The following is a 15452-nucleotide window of genomic DNA, read 5'->3' on the forward strand; positions in this document are numbered from 1 at the left end:
GCATGTTTAATCCCCTCACTGTATTACCCGCTACCACTTCTGCTGGGAGGCTGCTCCTCTTATCTGCCACCCCCTCACACCAGTGTTAATGGCTTTGAGATGCTCTGTAACGGTCTGCGGGATGAAGGGCAGCTTCCGGAGAGATGATGATTTGGTGCTTACAAGCTGCGCAGCGCCGAGCACCCTGAGGGCGCCGGCCGGCGATCTGGAATGTAACGGGGACGAGCGCGTGGAAGATCTGATAAATGGGGCAGCGATCCAGACGCGGCGCCCGGAGGACACGGCGGGCCGGTATTTAAAAGGCACTGAAAATGACGAATCCCCTCCCCCGCCGGCCAGACATCTTCTGCAGGAACATGCGGAGCATTCCGGATCAACGACGGGCAGATTTATCATCTCTCTCCAGAAACATCCGGAACGTCACACAATCAACCCCTTCTATATAAAATAACGCGCCCCGCATCGGGGGGCTTTATCCAAATTACCCCCCCCCCCGTCTACTCGCCCGTTTCTCCCGCTGTAACGACTCAAACATTAGTCAGTCGTTGGTCTCGTCTTAGATTCAGGAGCCGTATGTCTATCCCGCGCATGTTTAATACCCTCACTGTATTACCCCCTACCACCTCTGCTGGGAGGCTGTTCCACTTATCTACCACCCTCTGAGTATAGTAAAAATACCCCCCCTGTGCAGCTGAAATATTATCGTCCCATCTGGATTCACACAATTGTTGGAAATGAATCTGAAAGACTTTAGGATGTTATAATCCCCCCCCCCCATTCCCGCCACTCGCTGCTTCTGATATCAAACACACTGCGGTCGCCTCAGCCGCCTGGCAGCCATCTTGGATCGGTAAAGCGTCCCCGCCGAGCACTGGGCTTCATGTTTGTTTCAGAGACAAACATCATCCTGTTTATAAAAGAAAGCGATCTCAGAGCTCGGCTCGTCGGCACGACAACCGGCTAGAGGAACATATATGTCTGCCGGGCCCCTGGGTACAGGTATTATAGATTTATCTGCCGGGCCCCTGGGTACAGGTATTATAGATATGTCTGCCGAGCCCCTGGGTACAGGTATTAAAGATATGTCTGCCGGGCCCCTGGGTACAGGTATTATAGATATGTCTGCCGGGCCCCTGGGTACAGGTATTATAGATATGTCTGCCGGGCCCCTGGGTACAGGTATTATAGATGTCTGCCGGGCCCCTGGGTACAGGTATTATAGATATGTCTGCCGGGCCCCTGGGTACAGGTATTATAGATATGTCTGCCGGGCCCCTGGGTACAGGTATTATAGATATATCTGCCGGGCCCCTGGGTACAGGTATTATGGATATATCTGCCGGGCCCCTGGGTACAGGTATTATAGATATGTCTGCCGGGCCCCTGGGTACAGGTATTATAGATATGTCTGCCGGGCCCCTGGGTACAGGTATTATAGATATGCCTGCCGGGCCCCTGGGTACAGGTATTATAGATTTGTCTGACGGGCCCCTGGGTACAGGTATTATAGATATGTCTGCCGGGCCCCTGGGTACAGGTATTATAGATTTGTCTGACGGGCCCCTGGGTACAGGTATTATAGATTTGTCTGCCGGGCCCCTGGGTACAGGTATTATAGATTTGTCTGCCGGGCCCCTGGGTACAGGTATTATAGATTTGTCTGCCGGGCCCCTGGGTACAGGTATTATAGATATGTCTGCCGGGCCCCTGGGTACAGGTATTATAGATTTGTCTGCCGGGCCCCTGGGTACAGGTATTATAGATATGTCTGCTGGGCCCCTGGGTACAGGTATTATAGATATGTCTGCCGGGCCCCTGGGTACAGGTATTATAGATTTGTCTGCCGGGCCCCTGGGTAACGTCACACGGCTCCGAGTCTTCTTGGCACATGGAGTTTCGGTTAGCGAGTTAACCCACACATGCCCAGAAAACGCGCCATTTACCGACGTGGCTCCGTTCCGACTCGTTAACCGTTTCAGCAAATCATACAATCCGTGAATTTATTAACGGAAGAGGAAACGCGTTCCATTAACACATCGATAACCGGAGACGGCTTTAGCTGCTTCTCTCCCACTGGGGCCCCCAAGTTAACTTTGTCGTGCAAATGGCTACATTCGGGGTGTAAAGGGTTAACGGGGCACTTTTTGGGGTATATCCACCCATAAAAGGACATTGAAGGAGTTCTTTAGTGCTGAAAGGGTTAATACTCAGCAGAATAATATCCCCCCAAAAGTCCCTCTGCTCTCCATATTAGTTAACCATTTAAATGCCGAAAAGGCAACAGCAGAAGCTTTTAAAAACATTTTATTTCCAGCCGTATTTACTTATTATTAATATTATTTTGTGGTCTCTATAGCACCATCACACTCCACAGCGCTGTACAAAGAGTTAACCATTGCTTCCCCGGGAGCCGCTCGCAGGGGCCGTGAGCACCGGCTGCTTCACAATGAAGGTGAAAGCGATTTTGTTTGAAAGGTTATTTTTCTTCATCGTTTCCCGGCTGACGGAAGCGGGGCGGAGGTTCCGGGCATTCACTCCGGAGTGCGGTTTACGGATTGAATGACAGGCCCATTAAATCTGCCCCAAAGCGTTTGATGTCCACCCGACAGCCGCTGCGTTAGCGACAAGAGAAGGGCCCGGAACATACATGGAACATTCCTGGAACATTCCCAGAACATTCCCGGAACATACATGGAACATTCCCAGAACATTTCCAGAACATTCGCAGAACATACATGGAACATACCCGGAACATACATGGAATGACTTGCATCGGGAGACATGTTAGATCGTTAAAATGTATCTTTACAGAACGTCTCCGTGTTCCGGAACAGGTCAGGGGGTGAGATCTGCCCTGAAATGGAACGGATTTGTAGAGGTGGCTCCTGGATGTAATGGAAGAAAATGTTACTTTACTGAGGGGGTGGTAGATAAATGGAACAGCCTCCCAGCAGAAGTGGTAGAGGGTAATAGAGTGAGGGGATTAAACATGCATGGGATAGACATACGGCTCCTGAATCTAAGACGAGACCGACGACTGATTAAGGTTTCCATCAATAGAGAAGAAATCATCAGAATCTACGATCATTCATGAAAAATAAAAAAAATAAACGGCCATTTTTTTCAGTATTTAGCCTTTCACAAGATTTACACAACATGAATCCCGGTGTCTGTGTATTAGGAGGGGGTCCGGTGTCTGTGTATTAGGAGGAGTGAGGGTCCCGGTGTCTGTGTATTAGGAGGGGTGAGGGTCCCTGTGTCTGTGTATTAGGAGGGGGTCTGTGTCCCGGTGTCTGTGTATTAGGAGGGGTGAGGGTCCCGGTGTCTGTGTATTAGGAGGGGGTCCCGGTGTCTGTGTATTAGGAGGGGGTCCGGTGTCTGTGTATTAGGAGGAGTGAGGGTCCCGGTGTCTGTGTATTAGGAGGGGTGAGGGTCCCTGTGTCTGTGTATTAGGAGGGGGTCTGTGTCCCGGTGTCTGTGTATTAGGAGGGGTGAGGGTCCCGGTGTCTGTGTATTAGGAGGGGGTCCCGGTGTCTGTGTATTAGGAGGGGTCAGGGTCCCGGTGTCTGTGTATTAGGAGGGGGTCCCGGTGTCTGTGTATTAGGAGGGGGTCCCGGTGTCTGTGTATTAGGAGGGGGTGAGTTTGTGTATTCTGTACTTCCAGTGATAGAGTAGTGGATACAGGGAGCGTATTCCAGGTATTGTATTCTCCATGCAGAAAGGATATAATTAGTTAATATAATGCCAGGCGCTGCTCTAACACCAAGCCGGGGCTCATGAGTGATTTGGGGTAACTGAGACCCAGCAACACAACAGCCCCATCACCCCCCCAACAACAGCCCCATCACCCGTCCCCCCCCAACAACAGCCCCATCACCCGTCCCCCCCCAACAACAGCCCCATCACCCGTACCCCACAACAACAGTCCCATCACCCGTACCCCCCCCAACAACCCCATCACCCGTACCCCACAACAACAGCCCCATCACCCGTACCCCCCAACAACAGCCCCATCACCCGTACCCCCCCCAACAACCCCATCACCCGTACCCCACAACAACAGTCCCATCACCCGTACCCCCCCCAACAGCCCCATCATCCGTACCCCGCAGTGTACTCGCACTCACCGGGGGGTCATCCCGCTGCCCTGTGCATACTGCCGGCGGGGTCACTGCCCGGGATCTGCCTTCCACCTGCGCAGCGCTCTCGGCGCCGTCTCTCCGCGATCCCTGCCTGCTGTCTCTCCCGGAGCTCCCCGCCCGCGCTCCCCGCTCTCCGCCGCTGCCGCTCGGTCTCCGTGACTCGGGGAATGACATCAGCCACTGATCCGGCCAACCGTTACACGGCTCCGTGACGTCAGCTCATTAACCCGTCCCCTGCCGGAATGTGAGCCCGGAACACCCGGGGAGTCACCGCATGGGGGCGTCACAGGCAGAGCCCATCATCCTCCGCGTCCTGTGGATGATAGGAGTTGCAGTCCCCAGTGGCTGGGGCTTGCTGATCGGGGGTTATCGTGCTTTCTATTATCCCCATTCTGCTGCCCGTTACTCCTGGCTGGCTGGCTGGCTGTGATGGGTGTTGCAGTTCTCTGGACCGACCTCTACAAAAAATATATATTATTTATGCCTGAAAATGACGGAAAATAACTATTTGTTTGAATTAATCTGATTCAGCACAGCAGGGGTTAATGTCCCTTAGCACTGCGCTGTCCAAATCCTGAAATATTAACCCCTTATTATGCTTGACGACTGCGATGAATTTAAAGAGTGCAGAAATCACTGTGATGGTCCGTGCAGCGCGGGGTTAATTACCAGATCACCACGATTTTTTCATCACGTTTTTACCCAACAGGTTCCAGAGGGATGCGGGGGGGTGGATGCTGGGTATCCGGGGGGGGGGGGTGGATGCTGGGTATCCGGGGGGGGGGGGCGGATGCGGGGTATCCGGGGGGGGGGAGTGGATGCTGGGTATCAGGGGGATGGATGCAGGGTATCCGGGGGATGGCTGCGGGGTATCCGGGGGATGGATGCGGGGTATCTGGGGGGATGGATGTGGGGTATCTGGGGGGGATGGATGCGGGGTATCCGGGGGATGGATGCGGGGTATCTGGGGGGGGGAGTGGATGTGGGGTATCTAGGGGGGTGTGTGGATGCGGGGTATCCGGGGGGGGAGTGGATGTGGGGTATCTAGGGGGGATGGATGTGGGGTATCCGGGGGATGGATGGGGGGTATCCGGGGGGGTGGATGTGGGGTATCCGGGGGATGGATGCGGGGTATCTGGGGGGGGAGTGGATGTGGGGTATCTAGGGGGGTGTGTGGATGCGGGGTATCCGGGGGGGGGAGTGGATGTGGGGTATCTAGGGGGGATGGATGTGGGGTATCCGGGGGGGTGGATGGGGGGTATCCGGGGGGGGTGGATGTGGGGTATCCGGAGGATGGATGCGGGGTATCCGGGGGGGGTTTCTGCGGGGAGGATGGATGGGGGGTATCCGGGGGGGTGGATGGGGGGTATTTGGGCCTCTATTAATTTGTGGAGGTACAGAGTGCCGCTGGACAGACAGAAACCTATACCGACCATATAGAGGATTAAAGCGGCAAAAGTTATCCTGAGAGCCGGAGGCTCAGCTCTGATCACAGAACACATTACCGTATGATGTCATTGCATGATGTCACTATCTTATTTAAGATTGCATTATCTGCTTTATCACATAATCCCTCGATAAACAGATTTTCCGGACGCACGGAACCCGTTTGGCCGCGAAACGGATCGCCGGGTTCTCTGCGGAGCCGACGGGGCCCCTCAGACCCTCATTTTATCTGCTTTATGTGCCTTTTTTTAAACCCTTAGATGACTGATCCTCGGTGCAGTGAAAGGGTTAACTCTGAAGCGATGAATCTGAGGCGATAAGCCGGGTTTTATAACGCGGATCTAGAAATATGACGGGCATTAAGATATAAATCAGTTTGCTCTGCGGATCTCATCCAGAAGATGGATTTTCTAGATATCCTCAGAATCCTTCTTCCCAGAGAACCCGAGAGGAGAAGAACCTCCAAAAACACAACAACAGCAATAAAAATCCATCCCGCTGATAAAAAAAATAACGCATCCGGGGCCCGGGCCCCAACAGGAAACGCCAGGAAACGCCTGCGCCGAAGGGGTTAAACGTAGCTGGATTTCTGTGACCAGATTTTTTAGGGTTTTGGTTAATTTTATTCTTTCAGAATTTCAGCATCAGAAAAAAAACAACAGAAAAAATGCAGGAAAACATCCCCAGATTTTGCATCCCAAAAATGTTGCTAAGAAAAGGGTTAATTTTTGTTAACTTTATTATCTAAATAAATATATAAACGTATATGTTTTATATATTCACAAAATATCAGATCATTTGGGTAAAATGCATTAAACGTCTCCAGATTTTGTGTATAATGGTCAGGAGGCGCGTTTACGTGGAAGGGGTTAATCTTTGCCGCATATCTCTATCCAGACTTAAATTTGGGGCTTTTTAACTCATTTTATTCTTGCGGAATATTAAACGCATTAGCTGCGTGATTATTGATTCTTTTATTAATTTTTATTATTATTTTGAGTTATTAGTTTTATTTATTTATTTTTTTTTTACACTTTTCTTCTGGTTTTCCAGCGGTTTCCGTATCTTTCCCTCCCATGCGTTTCTCATGAATTTCTTCTTCGTGTATTTCCTACGTGATTATTGATTATTTTATTTATTTTTATTATTTTATTTATTTTTATTATTATTTTGTGTATTATTATTATTTTTATCTTTCCCTCCCGGGTGTTTCTGTTGTCCTTCTATTCTCGTGAATTCTTCGTGTATTTCCTACGTGATTATTGATTATTGATTATTTTATTATTGAAATATATATATTTTTTTTTTATAGTTTTGCGCAGTTGCAGTGATTAACGTCGCGCTCATCGCGTCAGCTGACGATATACTCGTAAACGCATGAGAATGAGCCGGTTCTGGGGAGCAGTAACCGGGAAGGTGATTTTTCTTTTTTTTCATTTTATTTTCTTCATAAATTCATTGGATTTTAGTTCAGATTTTCAGTAAATTGTTCTTTTTCATATCGGGTCTTGTGGGGCGTTAATCGCTCAGTCGCGTCCTGTAATCTGGGTCCGGGTGCCAGTTCTTTTAATCCAACGGCATTTGAAGGAACACTTTGCATGGTCTACAGTAACCTCTTTTTTAGAGGAAAAAACTTTACTGGGGGGTGGTAGATAAGAGGAACAGCCTCCCAGCAGAGGTGGTAGAGGGTAATACAGTGAGGGGATTAAACATGCGCGGGATAGACATACGGCTCCTGAATCTAAGACGAGACCAACGACTGATTAAGGTTTGAGTCTTTATAGCAGGAAAAGTGTGACAGTCGGGAGTCATGGTGTGAGACATCCAGGAGCGGGGAGGAATAATTAACCCAGATTTTCTTTTTTGAATCCACTTATTGCTGCAAGCGCCGGAGCCATGCGCGGCCTGCAGTCACTGGCGCGGTAAATCGCCTTTACTCCTCTCCCTGCGCGGGTATAATATGACGGCGGATACAATGTATCCTGCGAAGCATTGCTGCTCCTGTCACATCGCGCGCTGATTGATTTCCGTATCACACAATGGAGTGACGGCGCGTCCGATCCGGCCTCCTGCCGAGGTGTCAGCGCCACTGACTGATTTATGCCAGGGCTCCGTCTCATTACTCATTCCGCCAGCGTCGGCCCATCTGCTGGGAGACCGGGGCGGCCGGCTGCGCATGGCCTCGGCCGATAAGCTGGGGGGTCAGCCAGGGGGCCGCCGGCAGCTCTTGTGAGGCCGTGTCCCAACGAGACTTCACCTCTGATTGGTGACACTCGATAGCGGCTCGTTACAAATCATCGGGCTTTGTCATAGCGCTCGTATTAACCCTTCGCTGGCTGGGCTTTGCTGAGGATATTGTGGCGAGCTGCGACACAGGATGGGGGGTGTCAGAGGGGCCGGGGGTTTGTAGGGATTCTGCTTTTTTATGGGCCAATAATCTGATTGTAAGTTCTTGGGCCTACACAGACCAACGCTAATCGCCATACCCGGGAGTTAGTACGTTTAATACAGCGAGGGGATTAAACATGCGCGGGATAGACATACGGCTCCTGAATCTAAGACGAGACCAACGACTGATTAAGGTTTGAGTCGTTACAGCAGGAGAAGCGGGCGACTAGACGGGGGCCGGATGGGGCCGACCTGCCGGCGGGTTCTGGGTGACGTTTTGCTCCAAATTCTGCTGCATTTATAAAGAAGAGACAGGCATTGTGAAGAGCGTTTCTCGAGTCCCCGGCGTGTGACTGGAGCTCTATCCGGGGAGACTTGCAGCGCGGTGGCGCATGTTGCTGGCGCTCTGACAGACGGGCTCAGGGGACGGTCTCTGCCGAAGATGGATTCAGAATGAATGGGGGGGTAAAACTAGGGGCATTTTACTGATGGCCGCGCATGACAGAAGCAAACACCCTTTTTTATAGCATCTCGCGGGGCGTTCTCATATAACTGATAGACAGCCGGACGAGGGCGTTGTGTGGTCAGCACGCCGGCCAATCAGAACTGACTACGGGTGATTTGGACTGAGACCCCCCCAGACACCTCGTAGTGATCAGGCCTGTTATGGGGGCAAGAGACAGTCGGAGGCCTCGTCCGTAAGCCAGGCCCGGGGCTCGCCTCTGAACGTCCCAAAATGCTAGGGGGCGTGGCTAGAGGCAAGTCCGGGGTGGAATTATCTGTGCAAGCATGTGGGGCAATTAGAAAAATAATGGGTTTATTTACCTCATTTAATTTATTAACCCATTCCCCTCATACCCAGCACACATTCTGACCTCCTAGAAAAGAGGGGCATCAGGGAGGGAAGAGGGGCATCAGGGGAGGGAAGAGGGGCATCAGGGGAGGAGAGAGGGACATCAGGGGAGGGAAGAGGGGCATCAGGGAGGGAAGAGGGGCATCAGGGGAGGGAAGAGGGGCATCAGGGAGGGAAGAGGGGCATCAGGGGAGGGAAGAGGGGCATCAGGGAGGGAAGAGGGGCATCAGGGGAGGGAAGAGGGGCATCAGGGAGGGAAGAGGGGCATCAGGGAGGGAAGAGGGGCATCAGGGGAGGGAAGAGGGGCATCAGGGAGGGAAGAGGGGCATCAGGGGAGGAGAGAGGGACTAAACTTGGACGCTTTGCATAAAGTACATTTTGTCTGATTATTTCGTTTGCGATAAATAATATTTTTAATCATTTTCCTGCGTTTTTATGTAAATTACTCCCAGCGGGGCGGAAGGTCAGGCGTAAGTCCGAAGCAATAACAGACGCGGGTGGAACTAATCGGCTCTGCTGCTTGATTGACCGATTAACAGGTTTTGTCCCCAAGACTCAGGCTGAGCCGGCCGTGGCTCCCTCGGCTTATTGCCCGCATAATACCCTCCCTGCAAGACGACGGAGCCCAGGTGGGATTAAAGGGAAAGAGACCATCCATTCCGCTGAAGCTGAGATTCCGGTGCCGGGGTGCAGCAGGCGGCCCCCCGCGGAGAGTCGAGATCTGTTGACACCTGATAATTTTGTGCTGAGTAGCTGGAGCTGCATGTGCTGGTTGCTTAGCAACCGTCACATTAATAACGGGGCCCTCGTGCAGACCTCCGCACGGCCGCCGTGGCACAGGGGGTCAGTGGGAGCGTGAAACCCAATCGCCATTCCTCTCGATCCCTCTTGGTTTTACTGGATGAAGCAATATTTTACCATCGAGTGTCCTGGTTTTCTCAAGACAGTCCTGATTTTTGCCCCGCTGTCCCATAAACATGACCCGGGACAGACACCAAAACAATTTGTTTTCATTCAGAGACTTTCCGCCTGCGACAGAATTCTTAATTAAGAGTTTAACTAGTTTTCTGTTTTGTTGCCGTGGTAACTAATGCACAGAGGGGCACAAAAACGCACCCTTCTGGATCTCTCGCTGCGGGCAGACGCCTCAGACAGCCACTTAAATGTCTCAAATTAGATTAATCCCAAAAATCCACAAAATATAATGTCATCGTCCGGCCCGTCTAGACTCAAACCTTAATCAGTCGTTGGTCTCGTCTTAGATTCAGGAGCCGTATGTCTATCCCATGCATGTTTAATACCCTCACTGTATTACCCTCTACCACCTCTGCTGGGAGGCTGTTCCCCAGCAGATGCCGTTAACATGCTTGTTTAAATTCCCTCACCTGATTAGTCTCTATATCCGGATGGAAATGACCACCAGTCGCGCCTCCCTCATCCTGTACATACAGATACACAACCTCACACAATGACGTCAAGATGGCCGCCCGGGAGGGGGTGGCTGGTGGCGCCTCGTTGGGTCAGGGCAGTGCCGGAGATACATGCGCCACTGACTTGCGCTTGCATCACAGTAATTGTTAGTATGAGGTAGTATAGAAGTATTGTTTGACAAACACAATGCGGTAACAATCGGTGTTTTCCATAACAACATAATTACATAGAAACACGAGTTCATTCCGTCACGTGTCCCGGGGAGAAAAAAAAATGGACTGTCTCATCGCTTCAAAAATGAAGAAAAATTTGGTTTGAGTGTATTTTGTTTGTTTTAAAGATAAACAAGCGATAAATGAGTACCCCAACTCAGGGTATCGGGGCAAATTATCAGGGGTCACACAGTCTGGAGCCGGCTCCTTCCTTTCGGCTGCTGTAACGAAGGGGTTAATCGCGCGCGGCGCTGAATTAGGGCAGACCGTAGAGGCGAATGAGTCGGGAACCGTCGAGCTGTCCCGTTATTAGAAACTTTGGAAAGGAGCCTGAAGTGTCGAGAGCGTCCTTGAAATAGCAGACAAAGCCAATAAAACGATCACAGAACCTGGAAGCCTCCTCGGTCCAGATTTACAGCCGCGAGCCACCAGCGCCCCCAGATGAGCTTCGATCCGTTAATGACCCGTATCCTTCCCCAAACGGCTCGTGCAGATTTACTAAATGTCCTTAACGGTGTCATCGCGGCTCCTTCTGTCTGCTGTTATTGCTTAATTGATAGTCCACGATTATAACATTAATCCGCGGCCGCTTAATAATAATGATTCATTCCTGGAGCAGGGCATCTCAAAGACGCCGCTCGCTGCCAAACCACGCTGTTTCCTCCAACCCAGAGGGAGCCACCAATCCAAGCACCCGGGGGGCATCGTCTTACCGCTCAGCCTCGGTCTGAAGCAGAGGCCGGTGGTAAACCAAACGGAATCCCTGGAAAATGCTTTTTGCTCCCCCATCTTTTCTGATTTTTAGAGCTGTTTCTATACACATTATCGGGGCTTTTAGGGCTGTAGAACCCTGCGATCCCCTCATACCCAGCAAACATTCTGACCTCCTAGAAAAGAGGGGTAATAGGCAGTGGTGTAACTACAAGAGTCACAGGGGATGGGTGTATGTGAGCATGAATGAATAAGTGTATTTGAGCATGAATGTCTGTGTCTGAGTGTATATTTATGTGTTTGTGTGTGAGCCGGTATGTGTAAGTGGTGTGAGATGCAGTGTGTGTTAGCATTAGTGTGAGTATTAATGTGTACATATAGGTGGTGTAACAGGGGATGGGTGTATGTGCGCATGAATGCCTATGTGTGTGTTAATATGAAACTGTAAAAATGTGTGCCAGCACATGTGTATGTGTAGATGTGTATGAGAAGGAGTGTGTGTTGGCATGAGTGTGTGAGTATTAATGTGTATATAAAAGTGGTGTGAGTGGAAGTGTGTACGTATGTATTAGTGAGTCTGAGTAAGTGTATGAGTAAGCATGTGTATGTGTGATAACGTGTGAATTTGCGTGTGTTAACATAGGTACGCCAGAGTGTATGTTGGAGGGGGCCAAGATACACACATAGACACCTTGTGGCCCCCAGAGGGCGCTGTGCTGGGTTTCAGATAAATGCCCCGATCTCCCTACAGGTGGTATTCAGGTGATACCGATAGACGGTGTAGGTCCGTTTAAATTATTAGACCGCAGTGATGGGGATGAGGGAGTCAGGATGGGGCATTAAATTATTAGACCGCAGTGATGGGGATGAGGGAGTCAGGATGGGGCATTAAATTATTAGACCGCAGTGATGGGGGATGAGGGAGTCAGGATGGGGCATTAAATTATTAGACCGCAGTGATGGGGGATGAGGGAGTCAGGATGGGGCATTAAATTATTAGACCGCAGTGATGGGGGATGAGGGTGTCAGGATGGGGCATTAAATTATTAGTCCGGTATTAAGAGGCTACACGGTACCTAAAAGGGGCTCGCTCGCTCGTTTGTCCGCCCGTCCTCCCGGGGTGCCGCGACAGTCGCCTGGCCTAGGCCTGCACCTCACCGCTGTGGCGCCTGCGCACTGTGTGAGGAAACTTTTTTCCCGCCCAGGGGGAGCAGGAGATTGGGCGGGGAAAGAGTTTCCTCACACACAGTGCGCGGGTACGACAGCTGTTTGGCAGCAGTCGTACCGCATAGACGTCTTCTGCGCGGCCCCGGTGATGCTCGACCGGCCCCCGGACCAGATAAATCTGCAAGAGAGGTAAGGGGGTGCGGGAGAGAGAATAAGTGAGTGGGTGAATTAATTAATGAATGCACTGAGTGTAATGGGGCAGAATTGGGACAGGCAGGCTGTTTAGAGGGTCAGAGGTGGCACACCCAAACTGCTTCAGGGGCAGTGGTGGCACAGACTGGCTGTTTTAGGGCAGAGGTAGGATGACCACAAGTCAATGCATTGCATTGTTCCAGAATCAGTGGCCTCGCCACTCGGAGGAAAGAGAGGGCCAGCAAGTGGTCGCTCTCCTCCGCAAGGCCCCTAGCTCAGTCGCGGTGCAGGCATTTCATGGGGATCGCTGGAATATGATGTGAGAAAATGGGGGAGAGGGGGTAGATAGTGAGAAAATGGGGGAGAGAGGGTGAGAAAAGTGGTAGTAAGAATATTGAAATAAATATGTGGATGCATTGTGTGAATGAATGAGAAAATGAATGAATTAATGTGTGGATGAATTGTGTGAATGAGTGAGAGATTGAATCAATTAATGCGTGGATGAATTGTGTGAATGAGTGAGAGTATGCATTAATGTGTGGATGAATTGTGTGAATGAGGGAGAGAATTAATGAATTAATGCATGGATGAATTGTGTGAATGAGTAAGAGTATGAATTAATGTGTGGATGAATTGTGTGAATGAGGGAGAGAATAAATTTGTGAGAATGTATTAATGAATATGTGTAAATGATTTGTGTGAATGAGCGAGAGAATAAATGATTGTGTGTATTAGTGAGTGACTGTAAAAGTGTTTGTGTTTATCAGAGGTGTATAATTGATTTGTGGAAAGGCAACGATGGCACAAGCAGGGTGTTTGAGCCTTGAGGACCAAGATAGCACAGTCAGGGTGTTTAGGAGGGAGTGATTGCATGCTAGGGAGCGTGGAGCGTGGCCCAAGGAAATGCTTGCGTAGGGTCCAATGTTTTCAATCTAAAATGTATAGGCAGCAGGGGCTAATATTGATATATATCGGCCGCACTCTCCTCTCCGCCAGCTGTGGACGTCTGCGCGATGCGCGTAGACAACCTCCACTGCCGGCACTTCCGCCAGGGCTTCTATGGTGGATCACTGGCGTGACATAACCTTCCGATGCTCCACCAAAGAAGCCCCGGCAGAGGTGCCGGCAGCGGAGGTTGTCTGTGCAATGCGCACAGAAGTCCACCGGCCGGCCCGCTAGACACCAGGGAGTCTGGGGGTGCATTGGTAAGCAGAGTGGCATATCTGGGGGGGGCAGAGAGGAATTTCTTGGGGGGCAGAGTAACCTATCTGGGGGCAGGTTGGCATTTCTAGGGGGCATAAAGCATATCTGGGGGGAGTTGGGCATTTCTTTGGGGGCATAAAGCATATCCTGGGAGGGCAGAGTGGTAAATCAGGGGACCTAAAATGGCTATTGGTTTTCCAAATTTCTGTTTGTGTATAACATATGCTGACTAACTGCGTAATAAATCCCAAAATGCTAAAATACATAAAAATACATATATTTCTGTTCATTAGATAAAATACTGTTTACTATTCCACCAATGTGTATTTTTTCTTTAAAAATAATTTTTTCTTTAAAATAGCAACAAACTTTTAGGATGTGGCCTATAATCGGGTGCGGCCAATATTCGCGCCAATACGGTATATTGGCAGCAGGGGCTAATATTTATTTATACTGTCAGCAGGGGCTAATATTAATATATATCGGCAGCAGGGGCTAATATTAATATTAAAAAGTGGCAGCTGAGGCTAATACATACATATATATATATATATATATAGTGGCAGCAGGGGATAATATTTATATATATATCGTAGGGCTGCAACTAACCATTTTTTCCTAATTGATTAGTTGGCGGATTATTATTATTTTTTTGATTAATCGGATTAAAAAATAAATGTAAATTTTTCATTTATTTAAAATAATTTAATAAGCAAACAGCAGAATAAAAAAACTGTGAGAAAAATGCATTTCTTGTTTATATTTCCCAACCTGCCCCCCCCCAGTAATGCACATTTGAGCCCAGGCTTGCCACACTGCCTTCCAGATATGCCACATACCCCCAGGTATGCCTTATATCCCCAGATATGCCACTGCCCTCCCCTGATATGCCTTACAACCCCACGATATGCCCCACGATATGCCTTATACCCCAAAATATGCCTTATAACCCCCTATATGCCACTCTGCCCTCGCAGATATGCCTTATAACCAGTGTTCCCTCTAAGCTGTGCGCTTGTGCACATAGCTTTTTTAGAGAGTGGACATGTCCAAAAATTGTGCGCACAACAGTTTTTCCCAAAAAAAGAAAAAAAAAAAATAATTTTTTGGAAACTTTTTGCTCTGTGAAACTTTTTGCACAAGAGAAATTTTCTGCGCACGCCAACTAAGAAAAATTAGATGGAACATTGCTTATAACCCCTATATACTGCGCATCGCACAAACGCCCGCCGGCTGCCAGAGAGAAGGATCCGGGTCCCCTGCAGCGCTGCGGCAGATCTGGATCTTAGTGTTATTATCCGACCTCTATTTGAGGTTGGATAATAAAATGAGGGGTATTTTTCAGAGCATTTGCTCTAAAATCCCCTCATTTTATAATTGATAAAATCGATTCAACTAATCGATAATAAAATTCGTTGGCAGCGATTTTCATTACATATTATGTAGTTAAAAATGCACGTCTATCGCGTATATAAATATATATATATATACACCGCTGTGTGTGTAACCTCATGTGCTCCATAGTGCGTCCCTGAATGGCAGAAATAAAAGGTGGCGCGGGGAGACTGTTTTAGGGGCAGCGCTGGCACGGTCACATATAGTGATAGGGGTTATGCTGCACTATCGTCAATGTCTGGCTCAGTATATAGCGATGGGAGTTATGCTGCACCATATCTGTTCAGTAAATGTTATTTAATTTATTCATAA

At 49.5% G+C, this 15452-nt stretch overlaps 1 protein-coding gene across 1 annotated transcript in view; it reads right to left on the reverse strand.

Annotated features, from left to right (window-relative positions):
• The window catches only part of LRRC24 (leucine rich repeat containing 24), a 32291-nt gene extending 28066 nt beyond the window's left edge, over positions 1 to 4225 (reverse strand). The window contains exon 1 of the mRNA XM_053467535.1: positions 4128 to 4225. Within this exon, the coding sequence (XP_053323510.1) occupies positions 4128 to 4138 (11 nt within the window). The 5' untranslated portion in view covers positions 4139 to 4225. The remainder of the gene's footprint in view (positions 1 to 4127) is intronic.
• Between the last annotated feature and the right edge of the window lie 11227 nt (positions 4226 to 15452).

The sequence above is a fragment of the Spea bombifrons genome, chromosome 5 (assembly GCF_027358695.1).
Source record: "Spea bombifrons isolate aSpeBom1 chromosome 5, aSpeBom1.2.pri, whole genome shotgun sequence".
Taxonomy (NCBI): domain Eukaryota; kingdom Metazoa; phylum Chordata; class Amphibia; order Anura; family Pelobatidae; genus Spea; species Spea bombifrons.